Genomic DNA, 24,675 nt, shown 5'->3' with positions numbered 1-24,675 from the left:
CACACACACACACACACACACACACACACACACACACACACACACACACACACACACAGAGCCTACCTCCCTACCCCAACCCCACAAGCACAGTGGTGGGGAGAGTAGAGAGCCTGGGGATAAAAATGCAAATTACAAGAGGCAAGTCCAAAGCCGATTTTTTTGAGTTAACCAATTTCTACCACCCTTCTGGAAGGACGAATGTCCTACTCTAGGGCAGCGGTCCCCAATCTTTTTGGAACCAGGGACCGGTTTTGTGGAAGACGATTTTTCCGAGGACCTGGCGGTGTGTGGGGGGATGGTTCAGGTGGTAATGCCAGCCATGGGGAGTGAAGGGAAGTGGCAGATGAAGCTCCGCTCCATCGCCATTGACCTCCTGCTGTGCGGCCTGGGTTCCTAACAGGCCAGGGACAGGTAGTGGTCCACAGCCCGGGAATTGGGGACCCCAGCTCTAGGGGGACACAAGAAACAGCTCCAGGTCACTTAAGACAGTATCAAAGGCATGGAAAATAATCAGGATGCAAAAACTACCCAAGGAACCTTGCAATCTCAACCCCTTCTCTGGTTGCTTGATGGCCTAGAGCTGCTGGCAGCAAGCTCCAATCAGTCTGGTTTCTCATGATGCCAATTACCACTCTGCTGTTTCTAGCCTAGTCTATTCATAACAAATCTGGAATGGTTTGCCTGCAAGCAATTATTGCAAGTACTCTTTCAGACTCATAATTCCATCTCCTAAGAAATGTATTACATTAAATTGTCTATATCCTCAAAAAACTAGGCCAAAAGTTGCAAAATGGGGTCCCTTTTCCACTAATCTGATCCTGACCAGAGATCCCAACACAAACCCCATATATTTTATATATATATATATATACATACATACATATATATATAAATAAAGAAATACTGATTTCAGTCAATGTAACTGTGACTCTTTGGTCATCATGAAGATGAAGATATCTCATAACACAGCTAAGTTAGAAGCAATGTTACTACCATTACTTTCAACTTCCCCCACAAATTTCAGATATTCAGTTTTACTACCAAATCGAATAAAAACTAATACCAGATAAGAAAACAGAAGTTAATATATAACAACTTTTATGTGTGTAACAGATAAACACTAGCATGTTTTATGAAATCACTACTATGTTTTATGAAACCAAATTTAACCCACATTCATACCTTTCAATAGGTCTTTCATCAATTTCTTAACAGAGTCAACTATATTTACAATTACTTGACAATTCCCATCCTCTTCAAGAACACATATGCCAATGTCTCTCAGTGAAGGCAGTTAATATTCTTTAAAGGGTAGCCACTGAAAAACCAATAGCTTACAAAATGTTTAAAAGCATAACTGAATTGCCAAATATAATTTTATACTTTAATATTCATTTTTGTACGCTCAGGTAAACCATCTCTCTCTAACACAAATTCCACAATTTCCAGTAAAATGCTTAGTTTTTAAAGTATTTCTCATAAGTTATTTTAAGGGTATATATTTGCATAATTTGATTTCTTTTTAAGCACTCCAGCTTGCCTAGAAAACTGTATAATTTAAGTAGAATCATTATAGATAGTGTACTTAGGTCTTAGGGTCTTGGCAGTTTACACTTTCAGTACTTAAAGGCATATAACAGCATAATATTTCGTGATTTTTAAAATCAAATATGAAAAACATACAATTAGAAATGTGCTTCCCAAAAGATGTTTCTGATGCAACACTCCTAAAATTAGGCTTTCAAAAAACATTTTACCTATGTACAGTAGAAACAGGATGCCAACCTATCTTTAAGTTGAAGTGGCATCAAAATAAATTCTTTCATTCAACAAATATTGTCCAGCTAGGGACATAAGATAAGCCCTATCTTTAGAAAGATAAAAAAGGCCATCTCTATTCCCATCTTTTCTTCCAGTTTTTCCAGAAGATACACCCTGCCGCCAGTAGCTGTAGCTCTCCTTGATCACATGACTTTCTTCTTATGGAAAAACCAGGCTTCTAATCCCAGTCTTCAGTATGTCAGAGAAATGTCATCTTATTTAAAGGCACTGGTGGGAAGAAGGACTCAGAATTTTCCCATACATCCAAATTTTTAACCAACTTTTTTTTAAAAAGAATCATGGAAAGGACTCCGGAATTGACATACAAAATAAAGAGTGTAAGCCAGTCAAGAAATAATTATGCATCTTACATAAAAATATTCATATTTATATTCTATGCAACTTTCCAATTTCCTGGAATTAATTTCCGTATGTCCTCCATTTCTACCTCACAGAATTTCTAAAAACCATGTGGTCCTGGAATGGCCTTTATAAATAAAAGTATTATTATTTAAATAGATAAATGCAACACATCTGCAATCTTTTTAATATTATAAATATGATGCATGAAAGTACGATTTTTAAAAAATTCAAAGGCCACAAAGGCACAAGATGAACAGTAAGTCTTTTTGTTACTGGCCTGAAACAAAATGGCGATACACTGTTAACGCTGTTAACTGACTTCTAGTGCGGTTACAAGCTTAACTTTAACACCATTTTACCTCTGTTTCTTGATTTACCAATTTTTATGTGCTATCTATTGACTGTCCATTGAAGAAATGAGCACTAACCCTTCCTTTGTTGCCCTCTATCTCGCAATTTTATAGGTTATATAATTTTTATATTATAAAGGTTTATAACTATACTCCTTAACTATTCCATAACTATAATCAAGTCTATCTTATATATTTTCTAGTTTGATTCTAAAAACTAAAAATTAATTAACTGCATTTATAATGTGACTAAGTAAATACTAATCACTGAAGAGAATGTAATTTTATATCATTTAGACATTACTGGTTGAAATAGAATTGTCCATGTTTTCTAAGAGTGGCAGCACTTGAATTTTCTTCTAGCTCTCTTTGGTTCTTTTTTTTTTTTTGCGGTATGTGAGCCTCTCACTGTTGTGGCCTCTCCCATTGTGGAGCACAGGCTCCAGATGCGCAGGCTCAGCGGCCGTGACTCACGGGCCCAGCCGCTCCACGGCACGTGGGATCTTCCTGGACCGGGGCACGAACCCGTGTCCACTGCATCGGTAGGTGGACTCTCAACCACTGCGCCACCAGGGAAGCCCTCTCTTTGGCTCTTTTTGAAGGCCCAAGACTGCCACTGTAGCTACCAGTTTCCTCCCCCTGACACTGCCCTACCACCATATCCTCTATCTTGGATTATATTTTCCACTGTATTATAGTGTCTCAAATATTTTCATATAAAGTACATAGTTTTTCTAAATATAAAAATATACTTGTCCTCATATGATAAATAATGTGGCTAACTATAAAAACTTTAAGTTCAATATTTTCCCCCAAATGATGAAAATACTGCTTCACTATCTTCAAGCATTCAGCACGGCTTGATTTTCCCTTTTTTTTTTTTTTGTGGTACGCGGGCCTCTCACTGCTGTGGTCTCTCCCGTTGCGGAGCACAGGCTCCAGACGCGCAGGCTCAGAGGCCATGGCTCACGGGCCCAGCTGCTCCGTGGCATGTGGGATCCTCCTGGACCAGGGTACGAACCCGTGTCCCCTGCATCGGCAGGTGGACTCTCAACCACTGCACCACCAGGGAAGCCCTGATTTTCCATTTTTTATTCCCTGTCTCTGGCAGTAACTGAGGATTTTCTTTTTATCCTTAGAGTTCTGAAATTTTACCAGATGTGTCTAGATATAGGTCTTTTTCCATTCATCCTGTGTGGTACTAGATGGGTTCCTTTAATCTGAAATTCATTATCTTTTTCTGGCTCATGATATTTCTTCAATTATTTCTTTCAATATTTTTCTCCTTTCCACGTTCCTGTTCTTTACTTCTAGAACTCATATTTACAGATATGAAAACTTTGTGATGTATTTTCCATACTCTTTTTCTCTCAATTTTTCCAGATTTTTTTTCTTTTTTTTTTCTTCACATACAGAGTTCCTCCTCTTTGGCTCCAAATCAACAACTCAGTCTTGATTCATGCTAAATTGTTATTTAACCCATCCATTAAAATTTATCTTCATAATTTTCAAAATCTGTTCTGGTTCTCTGCCACTTTTTCAATGAAACTATGATTAATCATTGCAACACGTTCTTGAATCTTAATAAAATACATATTACACTTTTTTTTCTTTGAAGTTTTCTTCTAAATTTTATCTGAGGTCAGCTGTTCTTTCTTTCATCTTAATCCTCTTCCATCTTTATTCTCCTCAATTGTCTGTCTGTTTATATTGGCATAAAAAAGATTATTTTTGGCTCTCTCTGAGGTTGTTCGAATTTGTTTTCCCAAATGGTGTCTCCCTTAAATGGGAGGGTAGTACTATTTAAGCAGGTATCCCAGAAAGGTACCTAGACAGGAAGTTAAACTTGCTGGGATCCGCCAAAACTGCTATTCTCTGAAGAGGCATGCTTCAGTGCCTCTGCTTCTCTCTCAGGTTCCAACACCTCAGATGTCCTACTGAATTGCTAATCTACTTTCTTAAAAGAGAACAGTTCTTAGACTTCTGGCCTGAGGGCAGGCATGACTGCCACCAGGGCTGTTAAGACTGGAGGAAGGGCAGGAAGGAGGTCCAACTAACGCAGCACTTTGGAAAATAATTCTTTAAAAGATTCTTGATTATTACCCAATTGCCCACTACTGTTCTCTGTACTTGTTGACTCCAAGCTTGGAGTCTTTCTGAGGTTCCCCTAGGAAAACCTGAGCTTACCTCTGGTATCTTGAGTTCCAGTTTCCTTTGAGATTTTGCTGTCAATCCAATCCCATGAACTTCCTATCTTCATCATAATTTCTTGTCCTCTGATGTTACCTGTAGTATACTGTGAACTGTAATTTTACTGTTCAACACACATTCTCCCCGGTCCCTTTTTCTAGTAATATAATCCCTCTTGTCCATGGGGAAAATATTACATGTGATTTGGGTGGAGGTGAGTCTTCCCAGCTACCACTGGGGTGGCCACATGACCCAGGTCTGGCTAGAATAATATCCCATCCCCCCTCTCCTCTGGCAGCCATCTTTGCCTGGCTGAAAATAAAACTAATACAGAAGAAAAGAGAGACTAAAATGTTGAAAGAAAACCAGTACTGATGATATTATTCAAATATGGACTTATCCATGCCTAAAGATGGATCTTCCCTCCTTCCCCACACACATCCGAGCACATATAAAGCTACAGAGCTAATAAAGTCCTTTTACTCCTCTTTAAGGTAGTTTGACCAATGTAATAACATCTGTCCCTTACTTTTCAAAACTGCGGTTTAATTCAATCTTTAAACCATATAAGTGGGATGTTGGGAAGAAAGAAAGCTAAAGGAATGTACTCAATGCACCATATTTAAAAGAAAAGTTAAGACCAAAATTGTAAAATAAGCCAGAAGAAATAAAATTAAAGCTTTATAGTTTGGTGTTAAACACAGAATGAGGAAATAGCTATAAACTTTATTAAGTGCATCCTATCATTTCCTAAGACATCCTTCATACCTCTAGGGGAAGAAAAGCATATATAGAAACCAATTATCTCTTAACTAGTTTTTTCTGAGTCAAGATTCCAAAGGGAAAGAAAAGCATATATAGAAACCAATTATCTCTTAACTAGTTTTTTCTGAGTCAAGATTCCAATGGTTTCATAAAGAACAAAGGAGGAAAGACTGGTAGTGATTTAAAATGTTCTAATCTATTATATATCCAAAGAAAACTCTCGGAAAGGTTATATAGTGTCAACTTCTGGAAGAAAAATTCTTTAGCTTTGATATGATTATTTGAGAAGAGGTATGGAAGGGGTTGTTTACTTTTTAATTTTAGAGGTGATAAAAAGCACAGAAGGTCATTGAACGCCTCAGTGGATGAAAGATGAAATCCAGTACTCATCACCTAAGGTAAATAATTCACGGTTCATAGACCTATGCCTCAAAAGTTCTATCCTCCTGAAATTTGCAAAATGCTGTATGTATATATTTAAGTACATCTGAGGGAGAAGGGGTCCACAGTTTTCATCAGAATCTAACTAAAATCCATGACCTAAAAAAGGTAAAGAAAACTGCTCCTGACTGGAAAAGAACAATGACAACTTCATTCAAGAATTACATTTAACAATTAAATACAAAAAAACTAAGTAATGAATACCTCCAACATATAAGACAGTGTATTAAATACAGAATTATCTCCATTCTTTAGAAAAACTCTGTTAGAAAAAATTATTAGTCCCAACATGGATGAAGAAAATGAGGTTAAACAGTAATTTTCCCAAAGTCACAAAGTATTAAAGCAGGATGCAAAAGTTTCCCAACTTGATTTTAAACTTTTTCCATATAATGTCTTTTTTCCAGGAGAAATATTGGAAAACAAATACAAAGGCAATGGGTTATTTCATAATGGAAAGTAATTTTATGTCAGGCACAGAAATTGCCAAGTATTCACATGCCTGGGGTTTAATGAAATTGGAATCTCACCCTTCAATTAAGATTTTCAGGGAAACTTCTGCTTCTAGTAGTAAGGTCAGAAGCCCTTAGTATTTGATTAAGATTTATGAATCTTAACATTCAAGGCTGTCTAAGCCAATGAATGGCTCCCCGTGCTATTCTTCTGGGCTCCATGGGGAAAAAAACGAAGTTGCTCGTGCATGGAGACAAAAAGCTGCAATACCAATCCCATGTTTTTTATGTCTTGGCATACAAGATAAGAGGATCTGGTGATAAGGCTAAAGTAGGCAAGAACTTCTACATATGAAAACACCTCCCACATACCTAAAACACATTTAACAACTTAAAATATATTCCAGAACACGGCTCTGGCCGTGAGAGAACTCAGTACCAGAGTTTGGGTTGGAGCCAGCAAACTGGGTCGAATTGTGGAGAGGATCTTGGACTGAGAGGTGGTAATACTGGGTAGAGTAAGAAAAAAAAAGGAAGGAAAGGTACAAGTGAAAGAACAATCCACAAAGTAAGTTAGGGATATGTTTTCAAAGTTCTGAGACTTAAGGGGCTTCCCTGGTGGCGCAGTGACTAAGAATCTGCCTGCCAATGCAGGGTACACGGGTTCAAGCCCTGGTCCGGGAAGATCCCACGTGCCGTGGAGCAACTAAGCCAGTGCGCCACAATTACTGAGCCTGCACTCTAGGGCCTGCGAACCACAACTACTGAGCCCACGTGCCACAAATACTGAAGCCCATGTGCCTAGAGCCGTGCTCCACAACGAGAAGCCACCGCAATGAGAAGCCCGCGCACCACAACGAAGAGTAGCCCCCACTCGCCAAAACTAGAGAAAACCCGTGCGCAGCAACGAAGACCCAATGCAGCCAAAAATAAATAAATAAAATAAATAAATTTATTAAAAAAAAAAAGTTCTGAGACTTAAGAAAACAGCATGGTCAGATCTTTGCTTTGATACCTGGCCATTTTATCTAGAACCACTGAATCACCTGCTAAGCCTACAGCAGAGAAGTCACTGAATATACGGTTTGCCTCATCATTTCCAGAAAAGGAGATAAAAGAGTAAGAAAAGGATGTTGACTTTCCCATTACTCTTATCTGTCCCTCTTTATTAACAGTATGATTAAGTAGTAAAAAACTTTAAATTCTGGGGCAATTTAAGAATATATTCTATTTAAATACTAAAGATCTAATGAATCCAGGATATAATCCTAAAAGATCATTTAATCCACACAACTATTATTTGTGGAATCTTCATTACAGAATCTCACTTCCTATGCTAACACTGGCTCCACCTAAAATAAATTAACCCACATGCACAATTACAGCCGAAGAGTTTTATTAGCAGTCTATGAATTCAATAAAATAAATTAAATGGAGTCAGGAAAGAAATAAAAGTCAGATTTTTCTAACTTACAGATTTTAAATTGTATTTTTTAAAAACAACCAAACATATTACTAGTCAGTAACCCCATTTTTACAACACTCTCCATTCTTCCTCAAACTTCAGTTTTAAAAACTAATATTTACGGAGACTGTTATAGTTCACAAATGTTTTCACACACTTAGCTCATCTGACCCCCAGCAAGAGAAGGTATTATGATGTCCCTTTTAGGTGAGGCTCTGAGAGATTTAGCTTGCATATCACACTTACTTGACAGCATGAATTGAGAGATGTAGTAGGGTCTAAGACAGCATTCTTCTCACTTCACATTTTAAGAACTTACTATAAAAGAGGTCATCTACAAGGTATCTATTTTCACTTGATGTTCCAGAAAAGGGGAAGAATAGTATACGATTCATTCACAATCTATGAAATCCATCTCAAGATCAATCACATGAATTTTTCCCAAGATGGAGTTAGGGAAACAACAAGATGTAACAGAACAGAGCAACATTAACTACACTCCTATAAAGTCTTTTTTTTGAAGGGTGTGGGGTGCAGTTTTATAATCTGGTGTTCTAACCAACTCTTAAACGTACCAGGACTATTACTGCTTACGTATAATGACCCAGGGGTAAGTCATAAACTAGAAAAAGATGTCATTCACACAGATCTGTAAAGATGACCAAAAGGCAACATGAAATAAGCTAGTGAGTTCTACAATTTATACAAAACAGCTCTTGAGCAATTACTAGGGAGACCATGAAAGAGTAGTAGGGAGGCAGTGAACTACAGAAGTTAAAAAAAGCAGACTTTGATGTGAGACTGCCCATGTTTATATCTTATTTCCATCATTTACTGTGACCTTGAGCAAGTTATTCTTTTCCCTGATTTTTTTTTAACTACAAACTGTGGATAATATTATTATCTACCTCTTAGAGTTGTGAGGGTTAAATGAGATACTATACATAAAGCAATTAGAACTGTGCCTGGTATATAGTAAGCACTCATTAAAATACTAGTTATTAAAATATTAGTTATTGAGGTTATAATTACCCAATGTTCTAAGTGTTATGAATACTTTCAGGGAAGAGGTGGTTTTTATCTGGCTCTTAATGGGTAAAGCAGCTAACAGAGTGACATCCACCGAAAACAGATATCAATGGGGCTTGAAAGCTGACATCTGACATAGCACATCCTAAAACATACTAAACCACTACAAAACCACTGTAGTTTAAAAAATACAGTGCTCATACACATAACAAAATGGGAGTTACAGAAAGAGACCCATGTACCCTTGGCCTAGCACTTTCACCATTGGAATACATCCTACCAAAATACAGACACACATACACAGAGATACATATCAAAAAGAGTCCACTGCAGTATTGTTTGTAGTAGAACACTGGACACAGCCAAAACACTGGCTATAAACACTCAATAAAACCAGGGAAGTCATGATACCTGACAAGGGAACACTCCACAGCCATTAAGAAGAAAAAGATAAACGATAAGTGTATTTATATGAGAAGAGTCTATGATAAGACCATTAATTTTAAAAAGAAATTTTCGTAATATTTTTATAATAACCCCATTTATGCAAAACACAAATTTGTTTACACAAGTACACAATTTACATTTACATTTACTACATGATTTAATAAAAACAAAAAAAAGATAATGCAATCTCCCTTTAAGACTCCACCAACATTAAATAAACAAACATCAGTCATAGTTTAGCAACTTTGCTACATACTTCAGCATAGGTTCAGTTTAAAAGATGTATCATCTCTTCAATAAAATTAAAACATCTATCTCAGGTCATATAGCAGCTCTGCTATTTTGGCTTTTCCTGAATAGCAACTGCATAAGTATTAAATTATTCCTGGTTTATTTGAAATATATTTTTAAAATATTGAAACAAAACTAAAGAACACTGGAATGACAATGCAAGAGAACTAAAACACATTCATAGTTTGTAGATCCTGCCCTAATAGTGTTATGGAGGTGTTCAAGTCCAAAGGCAGCCTAGTTAAGGCTAATGACATCACAAATCAATATGAACATGGTACAGATGCTGGTGCTGAAGGCACCTTTACTTCTTTAGTAGAAATCTGGAAGAGAGGGAGGGAAGAAAGGAAAGAAGGAAGCCAACCCTACTTACAGGCTTAAAAGGCAGTAAAAAATATATATTTTTTTTCACAAGACCACTAAGTAAGATGAAAAATATGGAACATTACTTTGTTAAACATAAAACCCTACAGATGTTAGCTACTTATCAAAAAGCACAGGAAATTGCTTAGTACAAACAACTAATTTTAGTACGTGGGCCTTAAGGTTATACAAATATAATACATATAAAGATGTACATACTGAGCAGATATAACCCAGTCTATTGTTCTATTGTCTAAATATATGAAATAAAGGTAGTACTTCAAATAGTGGGAAAGGATAGATGATGAAATAGCTAAATCAACTGATTAACTATTTGGAAACATAAGACTAAGTTCATGTCTTCCTCCAAAGCCAGTATAAATTCGAATTACAAGAAATGAGTGTAAAAATTAACAGGCACAATAAGCCAAGAGGTGGAAGCAACCAGAATGTCCGTCGATGGATATATGGATAAAACAAAATGTGGTATATATACATACAACGGGATATTCAGTCTTAGAAGGGAAGGAAATCCTGTTACATGATACAACATGTATGAATCTCAGGACGTCATGTTAAGTGAAATAAGCCAGTCACAAAAAGACAAGTACTATATGATTCTACTTATATGAAGTATCTAAAGTAGTCAAATTCATAGAAACAGAAACTAGAATGTTGGCTGCCAGGAGTTGGCGGAAAGGAGAATGGAAAGTTGCTGTCTAATGAGTATAGAATTTCAGCTTTACCAGATGAAAAAGTTCTGAAGATCTGTTACACAACAATGTGAATACACTTAACATTACTGAACTGCACACTTAAGTGGTTAAAACAATAAAATTTTTGTTGTATTGTTATTAAATTGTTTTAATTATACAAAATTAAGAAGTACACACTAAATTACTTAAGCCACTTAAAAAATTACTTGACTATAAAGAGATCAAATAAAGCACTTGATCGAACTTCTAACAACTCAATGGCAAAAACAGTTAAAAATACAACATATAAGATTGAAAGGAAAAAGGATGCATATAAATTAAATCTATAAAGCACAAATTTTATAAGACTGATGTAAGAAGGAAATTATCTATAGTTTCTCCCAATAAATTTGAAAATCTAATATGAAATGAATAATCTCCATAGAAAATATAAATCAAAAGGTTAATTAAATCAAACCCAACACTATGTTAAAAGAAAACTATATCATAATAAGTATCTCAAACACAGGTAATTAGGAAATTTATTATCGCAATTCATTATATGAAGAGATTGGAGGGAGACGGAAGAAATGATCTTTTCAATAGATGCCAAAAAAGCATTTGATAAAATTCAGTATACATTTCTGCTAATATTTAGTAGGGTAAAAGAAAGAGATATACTAAATTGATAAAGGATTATACTTAATAGTGACCCAACAGCACTCCCATTAAAACAAGGGAAAGACAAGGATAGCCTATATTACCACTTTTATTCAACATTTTGGGCCTGTTCAAATCTGATGCAATAAGAGAAGAAAAACAAACAACAGATATAAATACTGAAAAAGAGACAAAAGACAATCATTTATTGGAGTCAAGATAACATCCTTAGGCCAAGTTAGAAGTTTGGGCTTTATTCTAAGAGAGATGAGAAGTCAAATAACAATTTACATTTCAGAAAGATTAGCTTAGTTGTTGCATGAATAATAAATGGAGTATGGTGAGACCAGAAGAGAAAGCTAGGAGATCAAATTAGGAGGCTGCTATGAAGTCTAAGTAAGATAATAGCCAGCACTAGGGTAATGGCAGCAAAGATGGAGAGAGATGGCTCAGGTGGGAATGACCTCTCCTAGTCTACCTCCAAGATGGAGTAGAAAGACATGATGTAGCCTGAACAAAGAAATCTTCTTCCATAGTAGAAGCTGCTGGTTCAGGAATGGACACATGACCCAAACTAGGCCAAAAAGAATATTTCAGGAGCCAGAAGTCACTTTTTTTCTTATATTGCTAGCCATAAGGACAATGTAATCCTAGAATTATATTGGTGTAAGTCTTTAATTATCTCCCAATATCCACACTCCCCTTTTTCTTTTAGTAAAACACTTCTCCCACAAGTTATATCTGGGTATAATGGCCATAGAGCAAGAGCTAGGTCCTAGGTATGGACATATAACTAAGTTCTGGCCAACAGGATATAACAGGAAGTTATGTTTGCAATTTCTTGGTCAACTCCTTAAAAGGAAGCTATCTGTGCTCACTTTTCTATTTCTTATTTCTCATGGGCTGTGTATTAGTTTGCTAGGGCTGCCTTGCAAAATACATAGACTGGGTGGCTTAAACAACAGCAATTTATTTTCTCACAGTTATTGAGGCTAGAAGTCCAAGATCAAGGTGTCAGCAGGTGTGGTTTCTTCTAAGGCCTCTCTCCTTGGTTTGCAGATAGCCGTCTTCTCACTGTGCCCTCACATGGCCTTTTCTCTCTGTGTACACATCCCTGGTGTCTCTTTTTATGTCCAAATTTCTTCTTCTTATAAGGATGCTTGTCAGACTGGATTAGAGCACACCCTACATGACCTGATTTAACCTGTCACATCTTGAGATACTGGGGGTTAGGGCTTCAGCATGAATTGTGAGGAAACACAATTCAGCCCACAATAGGGTGAAACATGGACATAATGCTGGTAAACCAGATTAGAACTTGTAGATGAAGTCAACACTCTAAGGCACAGCTATTCAATAAAACTTTCTGTGATGATGGAAACGTTCTATATCTTCATTCTCCAATATGGTAGCCACTAGCCACATATGATTATTTAAATTACATTAATTTAAAATTAAATAAAATTAAAAATCCAGACCCACATTTCAAGTGCTCAGTAGCCATATATGGCTAGTTACTACCATACTAGACAGCACAGGTTAAGGGATGGTGTAACAAAACAGTAGAAACTTAGATCTACGAATGACATGAAGGACTACCCCCAGATTATCACATAATCTACCCTGTTTGAACTTCATGTATTTTGGAGTCTCTTTGTTCAAATAACCCATCCTATACTGTAACTAATACAGTAAGTTAGTAGTGGAATGCTGCAATAACAAATTCCTAAAAATTCTGATAAGGCTTAGAAGACAGGTAGCAAGGAAGCGTATCAGGCTGGGAAGCCAGCAAGTCTTATGCAGTAGCAAAGCATCTTGTAAAACTCTTGCCTGCAATCACGAGTAGGGCACATCACATGACTACCAAGTATGGAGCTCCAAGAAAAGCAATTAGAAAAACTCAAAATATTGATGTGTTAGCTGTTTAAATAACTAGAAAGATCAACTCAACTATGAATAAGGCAGTTTGTAAGCAGAGATAGACACAAACCCTACTCTATAACAGTCTAATTTGGGGTCTCTCAGGTTTGGGAAAGGCAGTTGTTTCTGCATTCCAAATACAAGGAGTTAACTTTCTGACCTCAAAGATTCTTTGTCAGACAGTAGCAAAGATCAGGTACAGGGTGTTTCTTTCCCACCTATGATGATTTTTGATGTGTCAAGTTGGTTAGGGTAAACTAAGAGGAAAGAAGGGCAAAAGCCATTTGGTAAATACTTTTTCTCAGTTATTCAGACACTAATCTAGGTGCTGCTGTTAGAGGTGGGGGGCGGGATTTGCAGATATAATTAAAGTCCCTAATAAGCTAGGGTGATCATCCTTAGTGAGCTGGACCTAGTCAGCTGAGCTCTTAAAACAGACTGGGTTCTTCCTGATAAATGTGACTCCAAATACCAGCTGAGTCTATAGCTGCTAACCCTTCACCGGATCTTCCTTTTCTAATTGCCTATGGAGAACAGCTTCAGCATATGCCCATGTGTTCAAGCCTGCCTGAGCTCTTACCTTTTCAACTTGCTTACCTTACAAATTTTAGATTTGTTAGCCAGCCCACAGAATTGTGTAAGCCAATTCCTTGTGATAAATTTCTTAATATATACCTATCTATCTATCTTTCTACCTAGCTATCTATCTAGCATGTATAAATCTCCTACTTGTTCTGCCTCTGGTTAAATCTTGACTGATATGTCACCCAAGCCTATTATTTCAGATGCCCTCAAGGTAGCCAGGTAACACAGGGAGAAAGGAAAAGGCCTAGTAGAGAGAGAAGTAAGAGAATGAGTTGATTTCAAAAAAAATATGACAAAAAGAGACCTGCTGTAGTTAATATCACATGGTACTGACTTAAACAGAACAGAAATCTATTAAATGTTTGAGACAGATTTACCATCAAACCACATTACTGGCCTATAAAACTCTATAACTGAACTTTAAGTAACCCTGCAGCCCCTAAATGTACGCCAACTGGTACAGTGCTATAAAAGTTTTGCAATCTCAAATGCCTACCACTTCAGATGTGGCAAAGGAAGATAACAAGGAATAATCACCAAAGAACAAAGCCAAGGACACACACACAATATTCAAAAGGGCATTCCTCCCAAAGAGCAAAATCAGAGTTTAACCAAGGATTTTACATAGTTGCCAGGGTAGTCTTCTCCTGTCCAGAAGGATTTCATTGTTACTATGGACCAATGACTGCTGTCTACTTACTCCTTCCTTCTCCAAAGAAGCTGTCATTATGATTATCCTATTCCTATTCACCACTGTACAATGGGTTGGGCAAAGGAAGGATAGATACGTTGTTTATTATTTTACAGATTACTGGACTGAATTAAGAGGACAAGCATTATGTAGATATCCTACACTGTGAGCTATATGTAGTATCCAGATGGGACTTTGGATTGATTCTCTTGAGGAAGAAAGAAGACTATGTGTTGGAAAAAAGGTTTGTACAACTGTTGGGTGGCCAGAAGTTTTAGCCTGGTACTCAAGAAGAAAGGTTTATATTGGAGATATAAACTTGAGAGTCATTAGCAAATGCATATATAAAGACACAAGACTAGATAAAATCACCTAAGAAGTAAGCAGATAAAAGACCAAAAAGGGCCCCAAAATGAGCAATGATGTACTAAATAACCAAAGGATGTACAGTGAAGGGGGTGGGAGGAAGCAAGAAGACCAAAAAAAAGCAGCTAGTAATGTAAAAACAGGAGAGGGTAGTATTACATTAGCAAAGAGAATAGCACTTTTTAAGAGACAAGGATTGGTCAGCAAGGTCAAATGCTGATGAAAAGAGTAAATAAGAAATGGATAAACAATTAAATACTATATCCAAAAAGATATCCATGTATCTTTGGGAAAAAAAGTATAGAAGTATCAAAAGAAAATATCTAAGAAATTTTGTTTAAATACTGGGGTAAAGAAGGAGTCATAAAAGAATAATTCATCTTACTACAAAAAAATAAAAAATTTTCTACGTTGTGAAAATAATGTAAACAGAGAATATGTTGCAACAACACCGTGAAGGATTAATACCCATAAATATAAACAGCATCACAAATCACTAAAAAAAAAAACTCTAATAGAATAATAAGTAACAACTGTAATAATAGATAAAACAGGAAATTTTCAAAAGAAATCCAAATAAAAAATAGACAGGAAAATTTGCTCAATGTCAACAGTAATAAGGAAAACAAAAACAAAACACTATTTTTTGTTTAACAGATTTTAAAAACTAAGATGATCAAATCCAGTGGCATTCTTACACACTGTTGATGGAAGTAAAACTTGGGAGCATTTATCAAATTAACACGTGAATAACCTTTGGCCCTTAAATTCCATTTCCAGAAATCCATTCCAAAGAAATACTTTTGTACTCAAAAATAACTGTAAAAGGATGTTCACTTCAGCAATGTGTATGTGATAGCAATGTCCTGAAAATAATCTGTCTACCAACATAAAAGATCAAATAAATTATGAACATCATACTGTGAAACATTCATAAGTAAATGAGAATGAGCCAAATCCTAACATACTCTCTCAGACACCCCCCCCCCACACACACACACACCCACACCCACACCATCTCTCTCATTCAACTCACTCTCACCAACAAAGAAACTAGACCATTTGATATACACCAAGCTGTTAGCAGCATTTACTCTAAGAGTTGGATAAAATCTTCATGTATTAGAAGACTCTTTTTTTTTTTTTTTTTTACAAAACAAGCATCACTAGTTTTTATAGTTAAATAAATATGTAATCATTATCTGAGAAAAAAAAGAATGCAAAGATGATTTCAAATAATAATGATTAATTCTGGAAAAAAGATTAGGTGATTTTTGTATTCCTTAGATATTTTTTGATTTTGTCAAATTTTCTACAAATATGTGTAAATTTCTACAAATATGTATGCTTAATTAATTAATAATGTTTAATTATAGAAACACTGTATTTAAGATCTAATTTAAAAGACATTTAACATTGCACTTGCCATTGCCCTGTAACTCAATTTTTCATATTTTAACCCATCTCTACCTGCAGCAACCATAAGTATACTAGTATAGCTACCTCTTTTCTTACTACAAAATCTTCAGGGTAAAATTAGAATGAATGTTTCTTTGGTGTAACTTAGTAGTCAAGGACACTCTAAAAAAGTATCACATAACAGGCCTCATCTTAAAAAAATTTTTTAAATAAAAAAAAATACCCCAAATTAGTGAGTATTCCAAGAGACACTCATAAAAGATGTAAAGTCTACACTATCAGTATGCAAAAACAGAACAATCCCTATAATGAGACCAATTCTAAAGGCACACAGATACACTGAAAACTGTTAGACTCCCAAGTAAAGTAATCATACAGGATTAAAATCATCCTCACAGTTTTAAATTATTATTAATTTTGTCTCAACAAGATTTAAATTTTATGAAGCTGGGCATAATGTCTCAATTTCTTCAAAACCCTCAAAATTCCGAAGTGATTATGCTAGGTCTCAATAATGCCTCTTAAATAAACTTAGTTAGAAAAATATACTAATAGTGATACTTACCTTCTAAAAATCATAAAAAACAGAATTCCATCACTGTGTTAAGTTTTCACGTATGCAAGTTTAAAAGTTTTACTAACTATATAGAGCTATGATTTTAAATATAGCTAACTTTTTCATATTCCCTGAGAAGGAAATGGTAGAGATTATTATATAGTAAAAACAGCCACACATAGTAGATACACAATAAATGTTTGGCAAGTAAAAGAATCAACTCCTATACCAAATCTCACACTAGTAAGAACTACACTAGAGGCTTTGCAACAGGTCTATTTTTGTTATTAACTTCATATAAAAAACAAGAGGGAAATATGGCACAGAGAAGGGAAAAGACAATAATGGGGTTAAAGACTGAACTGAAAACAGATTTGGTGTAACACAAACAGAAGGACTTCCTTTTCTTCTCAGGTTTCAGATTTAGGGCCATAGGAAAGAAGAAAAGGAAAACAGAACTTCATGTTAACGTTTTTTTATTCCAAATTCAAAACTGATGAAACCAATTTTTCGACAGATCTCTCTGAAATATTTTTCATTCAAATGTTCTTTAATTAAAAAACACTCCATGAGGAAAGACCAAGCCAAGAATTAATTTTAGGATAGGTCTTTTATTTCTTCACTTTTCTTTTCTGTTCCTTTCTTTTTTACTGGGGGGCAGGGAGGATTAAAAAACTAAAGATTAAATGAGACCAAATGATAGCTCGGGAGGGGAATATACCCTACTGGAGATGCACAGCTATAAACTAGTTTCATAAATTTGCCATGTCTAGTCTATACTTTCAAATAATCTCAAGAAATGAGAAATGAGTTTACTTATTTTCAAAATTGAAATAACACTAATACACCTCATGTTTTTCTTCATGTTGTGACTCAGTTTGAGTAACTGGTTAATTTGAACATTAAATAATAAGAGCGATGAGAATATAATTAAGGATAATCAGCAGTCCTCCTTGAGCATGGATTCCATCCCTCACCCTCCAATCATTTTTTTTTTTTTTTTTTTTTGCGGTACGCGGGCCTCTCACTGTTGTGGCCTCTCCCATTGCGGAGCACAGGCTCCGGACGCGCAGGCTCAGCGGCCATGGCTCACGGGCCCAGCCGCTCCGCGGCATGTGGGATCTTCCCGGACCGGGGCACGAACCCGTGTCCCCTGCATCGGCAGGCGGACTCTCAACCACTGCGCCACCAGGGAAGCCCCCTCCAATCATTTTTAAACTCTCTCTCTAGAACTTCCTTAGTTTTAGTAATCATATTCACGGTACAGCAGGCAGAAATATATATAATCTATTTTTTGCAGATGTATCTTAGCATTATTTAAAATTAGAATTATGACTTTGGTTATCTCTAATACCTTATTTAATCTTGTTTAACATTATGTTGAACTTTTACTGAAAAAGCATGCTTTGTTTCAGACCATTTAATCAAAAAAGCACATTTTTTTACCCATGACTCATATAAACCTATTTAAAATTTTCAATCTATTCTCAATAATCTTGTTTTCCATTCCCATCAGTACAATTCAATATGATCTATCTGCATACTTTGAGAGATTTTATTATATATCAAAATTATCTATAAGAACACTAATAATATTGGCTCCAAAAAGAATTCCTAAAGTACTGTGATTTACATGTTTTTCCACATGACCCTCTTTTATCTCTAGTTTCACCCTGAAGTAAACATAAAAAGTCAACTCTAAAAAGATCAGGTAATGTTTATGAGTTTCGTAGGATGACAGAAGTCAACCTAAGTTATGCTTTCAATAATTAAGTCTATATTGATTTTTTCATAGCATTCTTGGGGAAGATAAAATTTCCAGCATGTCCCTTTTCAATAATTAAAACCCTAAATTACAAATCATGATAAAATGATACCTATAATGCTCTACAATTCCACTTCCCCTCATGACTGGATAAGAATAGTTTCTAAAGACAAAAGAAAAAAAAAAGTTAAGAAGTAAAAACACCGTTAAGTCAGGAAGGGTATTTTGCTTCTGGGTGGCAAATGGATAGGCAAAACTCTACCAGAAAGGTAAGGTTCCAGGCACTAGAAGGAGTATTCATATTTACCCATCACCTTCTATTCCCTAATGACTTTTTTTTTTTTAAAAAAGGTGAAAGCTGAAGGAAGTTAGTCAGATTTGGAATAGGTTACCATGGATGTTGGTGCCCCCTATCGGTCCTAACAAAAATATAAGTGGTATCAGCAGGCACTAATTCACATACCATTAGGAAGTAAAAATTCCTTTTTGTCTATGGTCAAGTACAGGAAAATTATAAGGAAGCTCATTATATCCACATTTCCTAAGCCACTAAATTATCCTTAAAAAATGCAGAATATACTGTCATAAGTGCAAATACTCTCAAGGGCCTAAAAATCAACCTCCTAGTCAACTGATGGTCTAATTTGGATTCTAGTAGAAGCAGTCTAGCAAATTAGTCTAGTGAATTTCTGGAGTCAAAATGTACTGCTTTGATGATTATTCAACAGTTAAAACTTTCACAATACTAACTCCAATTAGGTTGGTGAGGTTAATGACTAGACTAAACTGAGTAATTAGAATCCCATAAAAGCATCTGACAGGGGTCCACCATAAATACCTGCAACCAATTTCTGTTACCTTAAGACTTGAGGTCCAGGGACTTCCCTGGTGGCGCAAGTGGATAAGACTCTGTGCTCCCAGTGCAGGGGGCCCGGGTCCGATCCCTGGTCAGGGAACTAGATCCCACATGCACACTGCAACTAAGAGTTCACATGCTACAACTAAGGAGCCTACGTGCTGCAACTAAGGAGCCGGCGAGCCGCAATTAAGGAGCCCACAAGCCACAACTAAGGGGCCCGCCTGCCGCAGCTAAGACCCAATGCAACCAAATAAATAAATACATAAATATTTTGAAAAAAGAAGAAATCTTTAAAAAATAAAAAAGACTTGAGGTACCAAATATGTCCAAAGTAACTAAATAAGATATATTTATAAACTATTTTTACTTCAGAGATCTGACTTCACCAAATCCTAGCAAAGGTAAGATGCTATGACTTACTAATAACACACATGGTACGGTGCAGTAGGAGATGGAGAGATGTGTAAGACAAGTTTTCTGTCTTTGGATCTGACAGAACATAGCAGACTAGATGAAAATGCTTCATCGATTAAAAGGCAAAATATGAGAATTTAAAAGAGAGAGTAGGCATAGGGCTAATTTACCCGAAAGAACAGATAAATCTGCGACCCCCTACTTCACAACACAAATATGCCTTCTTCATTACCACATTACCTTAGAAGCAAGTTTCCCAATTCTAAACAATCCATATAAATGCTCGCCTGATTTCCCACAACCACGCAGTGAGAATGTTTCAAAATAACAAGGTAGGAAGGAGGGAGGAGGCGGTCATATACTTCTGAGTATGGTATCTAATGAAAGTTTTACACACATACTACAGATTAAGGGAAGAAAAGAAGAAAAACAACAACAACAGCAACAACTTATAAGCACCTTCAACAAAATCTTGAGTTTAACTCCAGGGTATTCATAGCCTATCCAGATCCTATGTTAACATCTCCTATTTAAAAGGAAATTTTTTTTCCTAAGATAACCTTAAAAAGCATAAGTCTTGAAAGGCAGGGAGAAGCAAAAAGATTGCCTCTAGACAAGGTGGTTTTCACTATAAAGTTTCATTCTGTTAGCAACTGTTAATTCTAAATGGTGGAAATATGAATATATTTATCTGTACTTCTCTGTATTTCTTTTTTTTTTAAATGAGCTTTTCAGAACAAGAAAAGAAAAGCTCAGGGTAGCTAATTTGTCTTCAGTGGTTGTCCTACTGCCAAAAAGTATCTTCCCCTATGCCATCTGAATTTGTTTTAACTCATCTGAAATGCCAACATCACTGATGTACTCAACATCATACGGCATACCAGAGTATGTGAATGAGTGAATGAATAGGCAGGCTTTGCTTTGAATCAAACAAACACAGGTTAAGTCCGCTCTGCCACTTATCAGCTACGTGACCCTGATGAAGTTACCTAAAACCCTTCTAACCCAGTATCTTTGCCTTTAAAATGAGTATGAATATCCCCTCCAAACATTTGTATACTTCTCATATACTTTATTCAGGATATACATTTAACCATTTGCTTTCACTCTCATACTTCCTCAAACTTATATTTAATCATTGGTGTATTTTTAAATCAATGTCTTAAAATAGTTTTGCTCACCGTTGCTTACTCAGTACAGTAAAATTCCTACCATATAGTAGAAACTCCAAACATTTACGAATAATGATACAAATATGACGACACCACAGTGTAAGGGTGAAAATGGGAACACATGAAAACTGTATTAACTCATTTAATTCTCAAAACAATGCTATAAGATAGAATCTACTATTATCACCATTAACATATAAGGAAACTGGAGAGAGGTTATGTAACTTGCCCAAGATCACAAACGTAGTGTGTGATGGACCAAAGATATGAATCCAAGCTCCATCTAATGGGAAATCCACTAATCGGAAAAGTTGTGCATCACAACTTTTGTGTTAGGAAATACATTTCTATTTTCCATATTGGTTAGTCACCCATTGAAAGCTGAGAAAATTACTGCAATTTTCAGTTTTTGATCTAAGGTTTTGCATCAGATTGGGGAGGTGGGTAAAGGAATACCTGAAGTTACACAAATTATCTAAAACATGATTATACTTATTCTGAAATACTGAAGAGAAAATCCAATTCTCAATAACCTACGCTAACATTTAGTAAAAATTAGATTCGTGTTCTTGAACATTCAAATAAAGATTTTATTTAAATTGAATCTCCTTTCCTTCCAGTGTTCCCTCTTTCAGCAGATATACAAAATATCCAGCTAGCGTTTCATTGAAGTAAACATATATATTTTTGTTAAATTATCCTCCACTTTTGTAGGTTAAATATCCCAAAACTATAACCTTTCTTACTCCTTCTTAACCTTTCAATGACTTTTTTATTAGAAGAATAATCTCAAAGACGTTATCCTTATTTTTCATTGTGTAGCCAATAACAGAAAGGAAGTAAGTACAATTAAGTATTAGCCACAAGATTTCCTAGCTCTAGAAAGTTAAACTTCTGCTAACATGTCAATAAAATGGTAATGAAATGAAAAACACTGCACAACTCATCCATTTAGCTTATAGTGTACAGTGACAATTACGTTTATTTATTTCTCTATTCTGGTCAAGGATGGAGGCAGGTGCAGAGACATACTGTCCTCCTGTCTGCTTATCCCTCATCATGTACTTGTATAGATTTATACAAATGGTTGTGCTTTCTTCCACTTATTTCTCCTGACTCAGCTCCATAACAAATGACAAACCCACTGTTTACACCACTGTACAGAAGACAGAATAAAGCATATTAAAAACAAAGAAAACACTCCCCTAGTTGATCAGTCAACATATACCATTCCTATCTTCCAAGGAAAACAAACCCAACTCACAAAACTAACACACCTACAAACTTAAGCCTATTCTACATGATTTAATGAATTACTAAAAGTTTTGCTTATTAGGCTCAATTCCAATGGACAGAACTATCTAGGTATGTGAAGTTTAGAGAATATTATTTCAGTAAGTACTGCAGTCAACTTCATATTAAGTTCCAAACCAGAGCTTGATACTTTATCTGAGAATTTAAAATATTGGTATTTTGCCCAAAGCTGCATGATTGTGTTACCTTGCAAATGACCGCCTAGTTTTTGAAAAAGGTCAGGAGGGAGATACAGGGAATAAATTGTCATGAAAAGTATACTGGTCTGCATCATTAGAAAACTCTGATTTCCACTTTTGCTGTTAGCACCACAACCAGTTTCCTTAAAAATAAAAAAAAAAAGTCTCATTTTTAAAATAAAAGGATTAGATGAGATTATCTGTAAAATGTTTCTCCTCTCTGTAAAAATAATACAATTGAATGATTCTAACTACCATATAATAGATTTTACTGGAAATAAGGATCCTGTCACATCCTTCTCTTCACTGTTTCACATGCAGGCTGAGCAACACACTATCCTGAAACACCCAACTAGGTCAATACAAAATCTATCAATACAAACCTACCCTTAGAATTCAGTAGGCTAAATGAAATAGCAGGGAGTGTCCATCTTTTTGGTATACACACACGAACTATTTATTACATCTCTACCGATATAACTTCAACCAGTCTGAGGTCAAAGAGAATCTGGTTTTCTACTAACAGACAAGTCTCAAATTCTTTAAAAGGTATTTCCCTATTTGAAATTAGGGAACCCAAGTTCCAATAATGCAATTTTCGAAAAACCAGCCTTTTACCAAAATTAGCTGTGCTTGTGGAAAAGAATAAATGGCAAGTGGTACTTCTAGATAATTCTGTTGTTCTCTCTTATAAGTTAATTTATAATCAGCCTTTAAAGCTGCTTTCCTTCTGCTGCCTTAAGTTACAACTTCTTTCTTCAGATCAAGATTTTCAAGCTTCCATTTCAGGGAGTGGACAAAAGAGTCACAAAAGAGCTGCTAACTAGTAAGGCTAACTCTTCTTCGCTTGTTCTCAGTATGGTTGGTATGTTTTACTGAGTTTTGGTTAAATGGTCTTCTTTGAAGAATGAGGTCCTGCAACGCCGCCTGTCTGTGGACCCAGGAAAAATTATAAACAGTTATTATGAAACCAGATCACTAGGACAAACCAAGAGGCCTTCCTATTCCAACTCACCACAACCAAGCCTGGCTCCAAAGCAGACTTCAGCTGCCTAACGTTATGTGGAAAGCAACAGGGCCTAGCTTAATTCTTCCTCACCAAGGAAGCATTTGAAAATGTTAAGAGTATGTACATGTAAGGATCAAACATATTTTTCATCCACTGAGTTACATATAAATGTATATGGACATAAGATCAGTTCATCCAAAATCCTTGAGAGATTGAGGAAGTGAAGGTTACTTCAGCAGCCACAATAGTTATTAAAAAAAAAAAAAAAACCTGCAGCAGAACAGTATGGAAAAGTACAGCTTCTCACGTGTCTCTCACATACACAAATACTTAGCTCTGAGTCCATTACAACCTTGCCTCCCCCCAAAACTGCTCCCCTCCACCTCACAAGTGGGAGAAATTTACCAACCTCCTAGTCGTTCCTCACGAGACTCATCTACCTATTACCTTACCCCTCCCGCTTTGGTCCCGGCCCCGCCCCAGGAGTAACACGGCCCTACTGGCCCAAGGCCGACCCCGCCGGCTGGGCAAAGAGGGAATCTAAGCGATTCCCTCCATCCTAAACCGAGTGAACCATGCCAGGGTAACGTGCTGTTCACCAACTCCGTGCACTCCGTGGTCCTCCCACCCCCACGTGTCAGCTACCCTCCCCCACATGTCCACACCTCACAATTTCGGCCGGGGAAAGAAAGGGGGCAGTGGAAAGCCTGGCCCCTAAGACAGATCAAGCCCACAGGAATCTGTCCCACCGCAAGTCCCCTCCCACCTTTGGCCCCTACCCTTTACGCTCCCTTCCTCCCTCCTTCCCTTGAAACCAGGCCCTTGCCTCAGAAACCTCCTCTTCCTCGTCGTCGTCGTCCTCTTCTTCCTCGCTGTTGTTGCTGCTGGTGCCGCCGCCGCCGCCTCCGCCGCCTCCGCCGCCGCCTCCACCGCCGCCGCTGTTGTCGCTGTCGCTGCTGCTTTCGCTGCTGCTGGGGGGTCGGCAAGTCCGGTTACGCTTGGCCTTGTGGTGTTGCTGCGGCGGCGGCTTCTTCTTCAGGAGCAGGTCGCAGACTCGCACCATCCCACGAGGAGACGAGGCCGAGCAAGCC

General features: G+C 36.6%; 1 protein-coding gene across 2 annotated transcripts in view; it reads right to left on the bottom strand.

Annotated features, from left to right (window-relative positions):
- Positions 1–24,675, bottom strand: part of ANKRD17 (ankyrin repeat domain 17) — a 157,254-nt gene that overhangs the window by 132,330 nt on the left and 249 nt on the right. For both annotated transcript variants that reach the window (XM_007467569.1, XM_007467571.1), the window contains exon 1: positions 24,411–24,675. This exon is cut by the window's right edge and continues 249 nt beyond it. In XM_007467569.1, the coding sequence (XP_007467631.1) occupies positions 24,411–24,675 (265 nt within the window). The remainder of the gene's footprint in view (positions 1–24,410) is intronic.

Source organism: Lipotes vexillifer, unplaced genomic scaffold, assembly GCF_000442215.2.
Source record: "Lipotes vexillifer unplaced genomic scaffold, Lipotes_vexillifer_v1.1 scaffold1176, whole genome shotgun sequence".
Classification (NCBI taxonomy): domain Eukaryota; kingdom Metazoa; phylum Chordata; class Mammalia; order Artiodactyla; family Lipotidae; genus Lipotes; species Lipotes vexillifer.
Note: the sequence above shows the minus strand (reverse complement) of the source record. Positions and strands in the feature narration are given on the sequence as shown.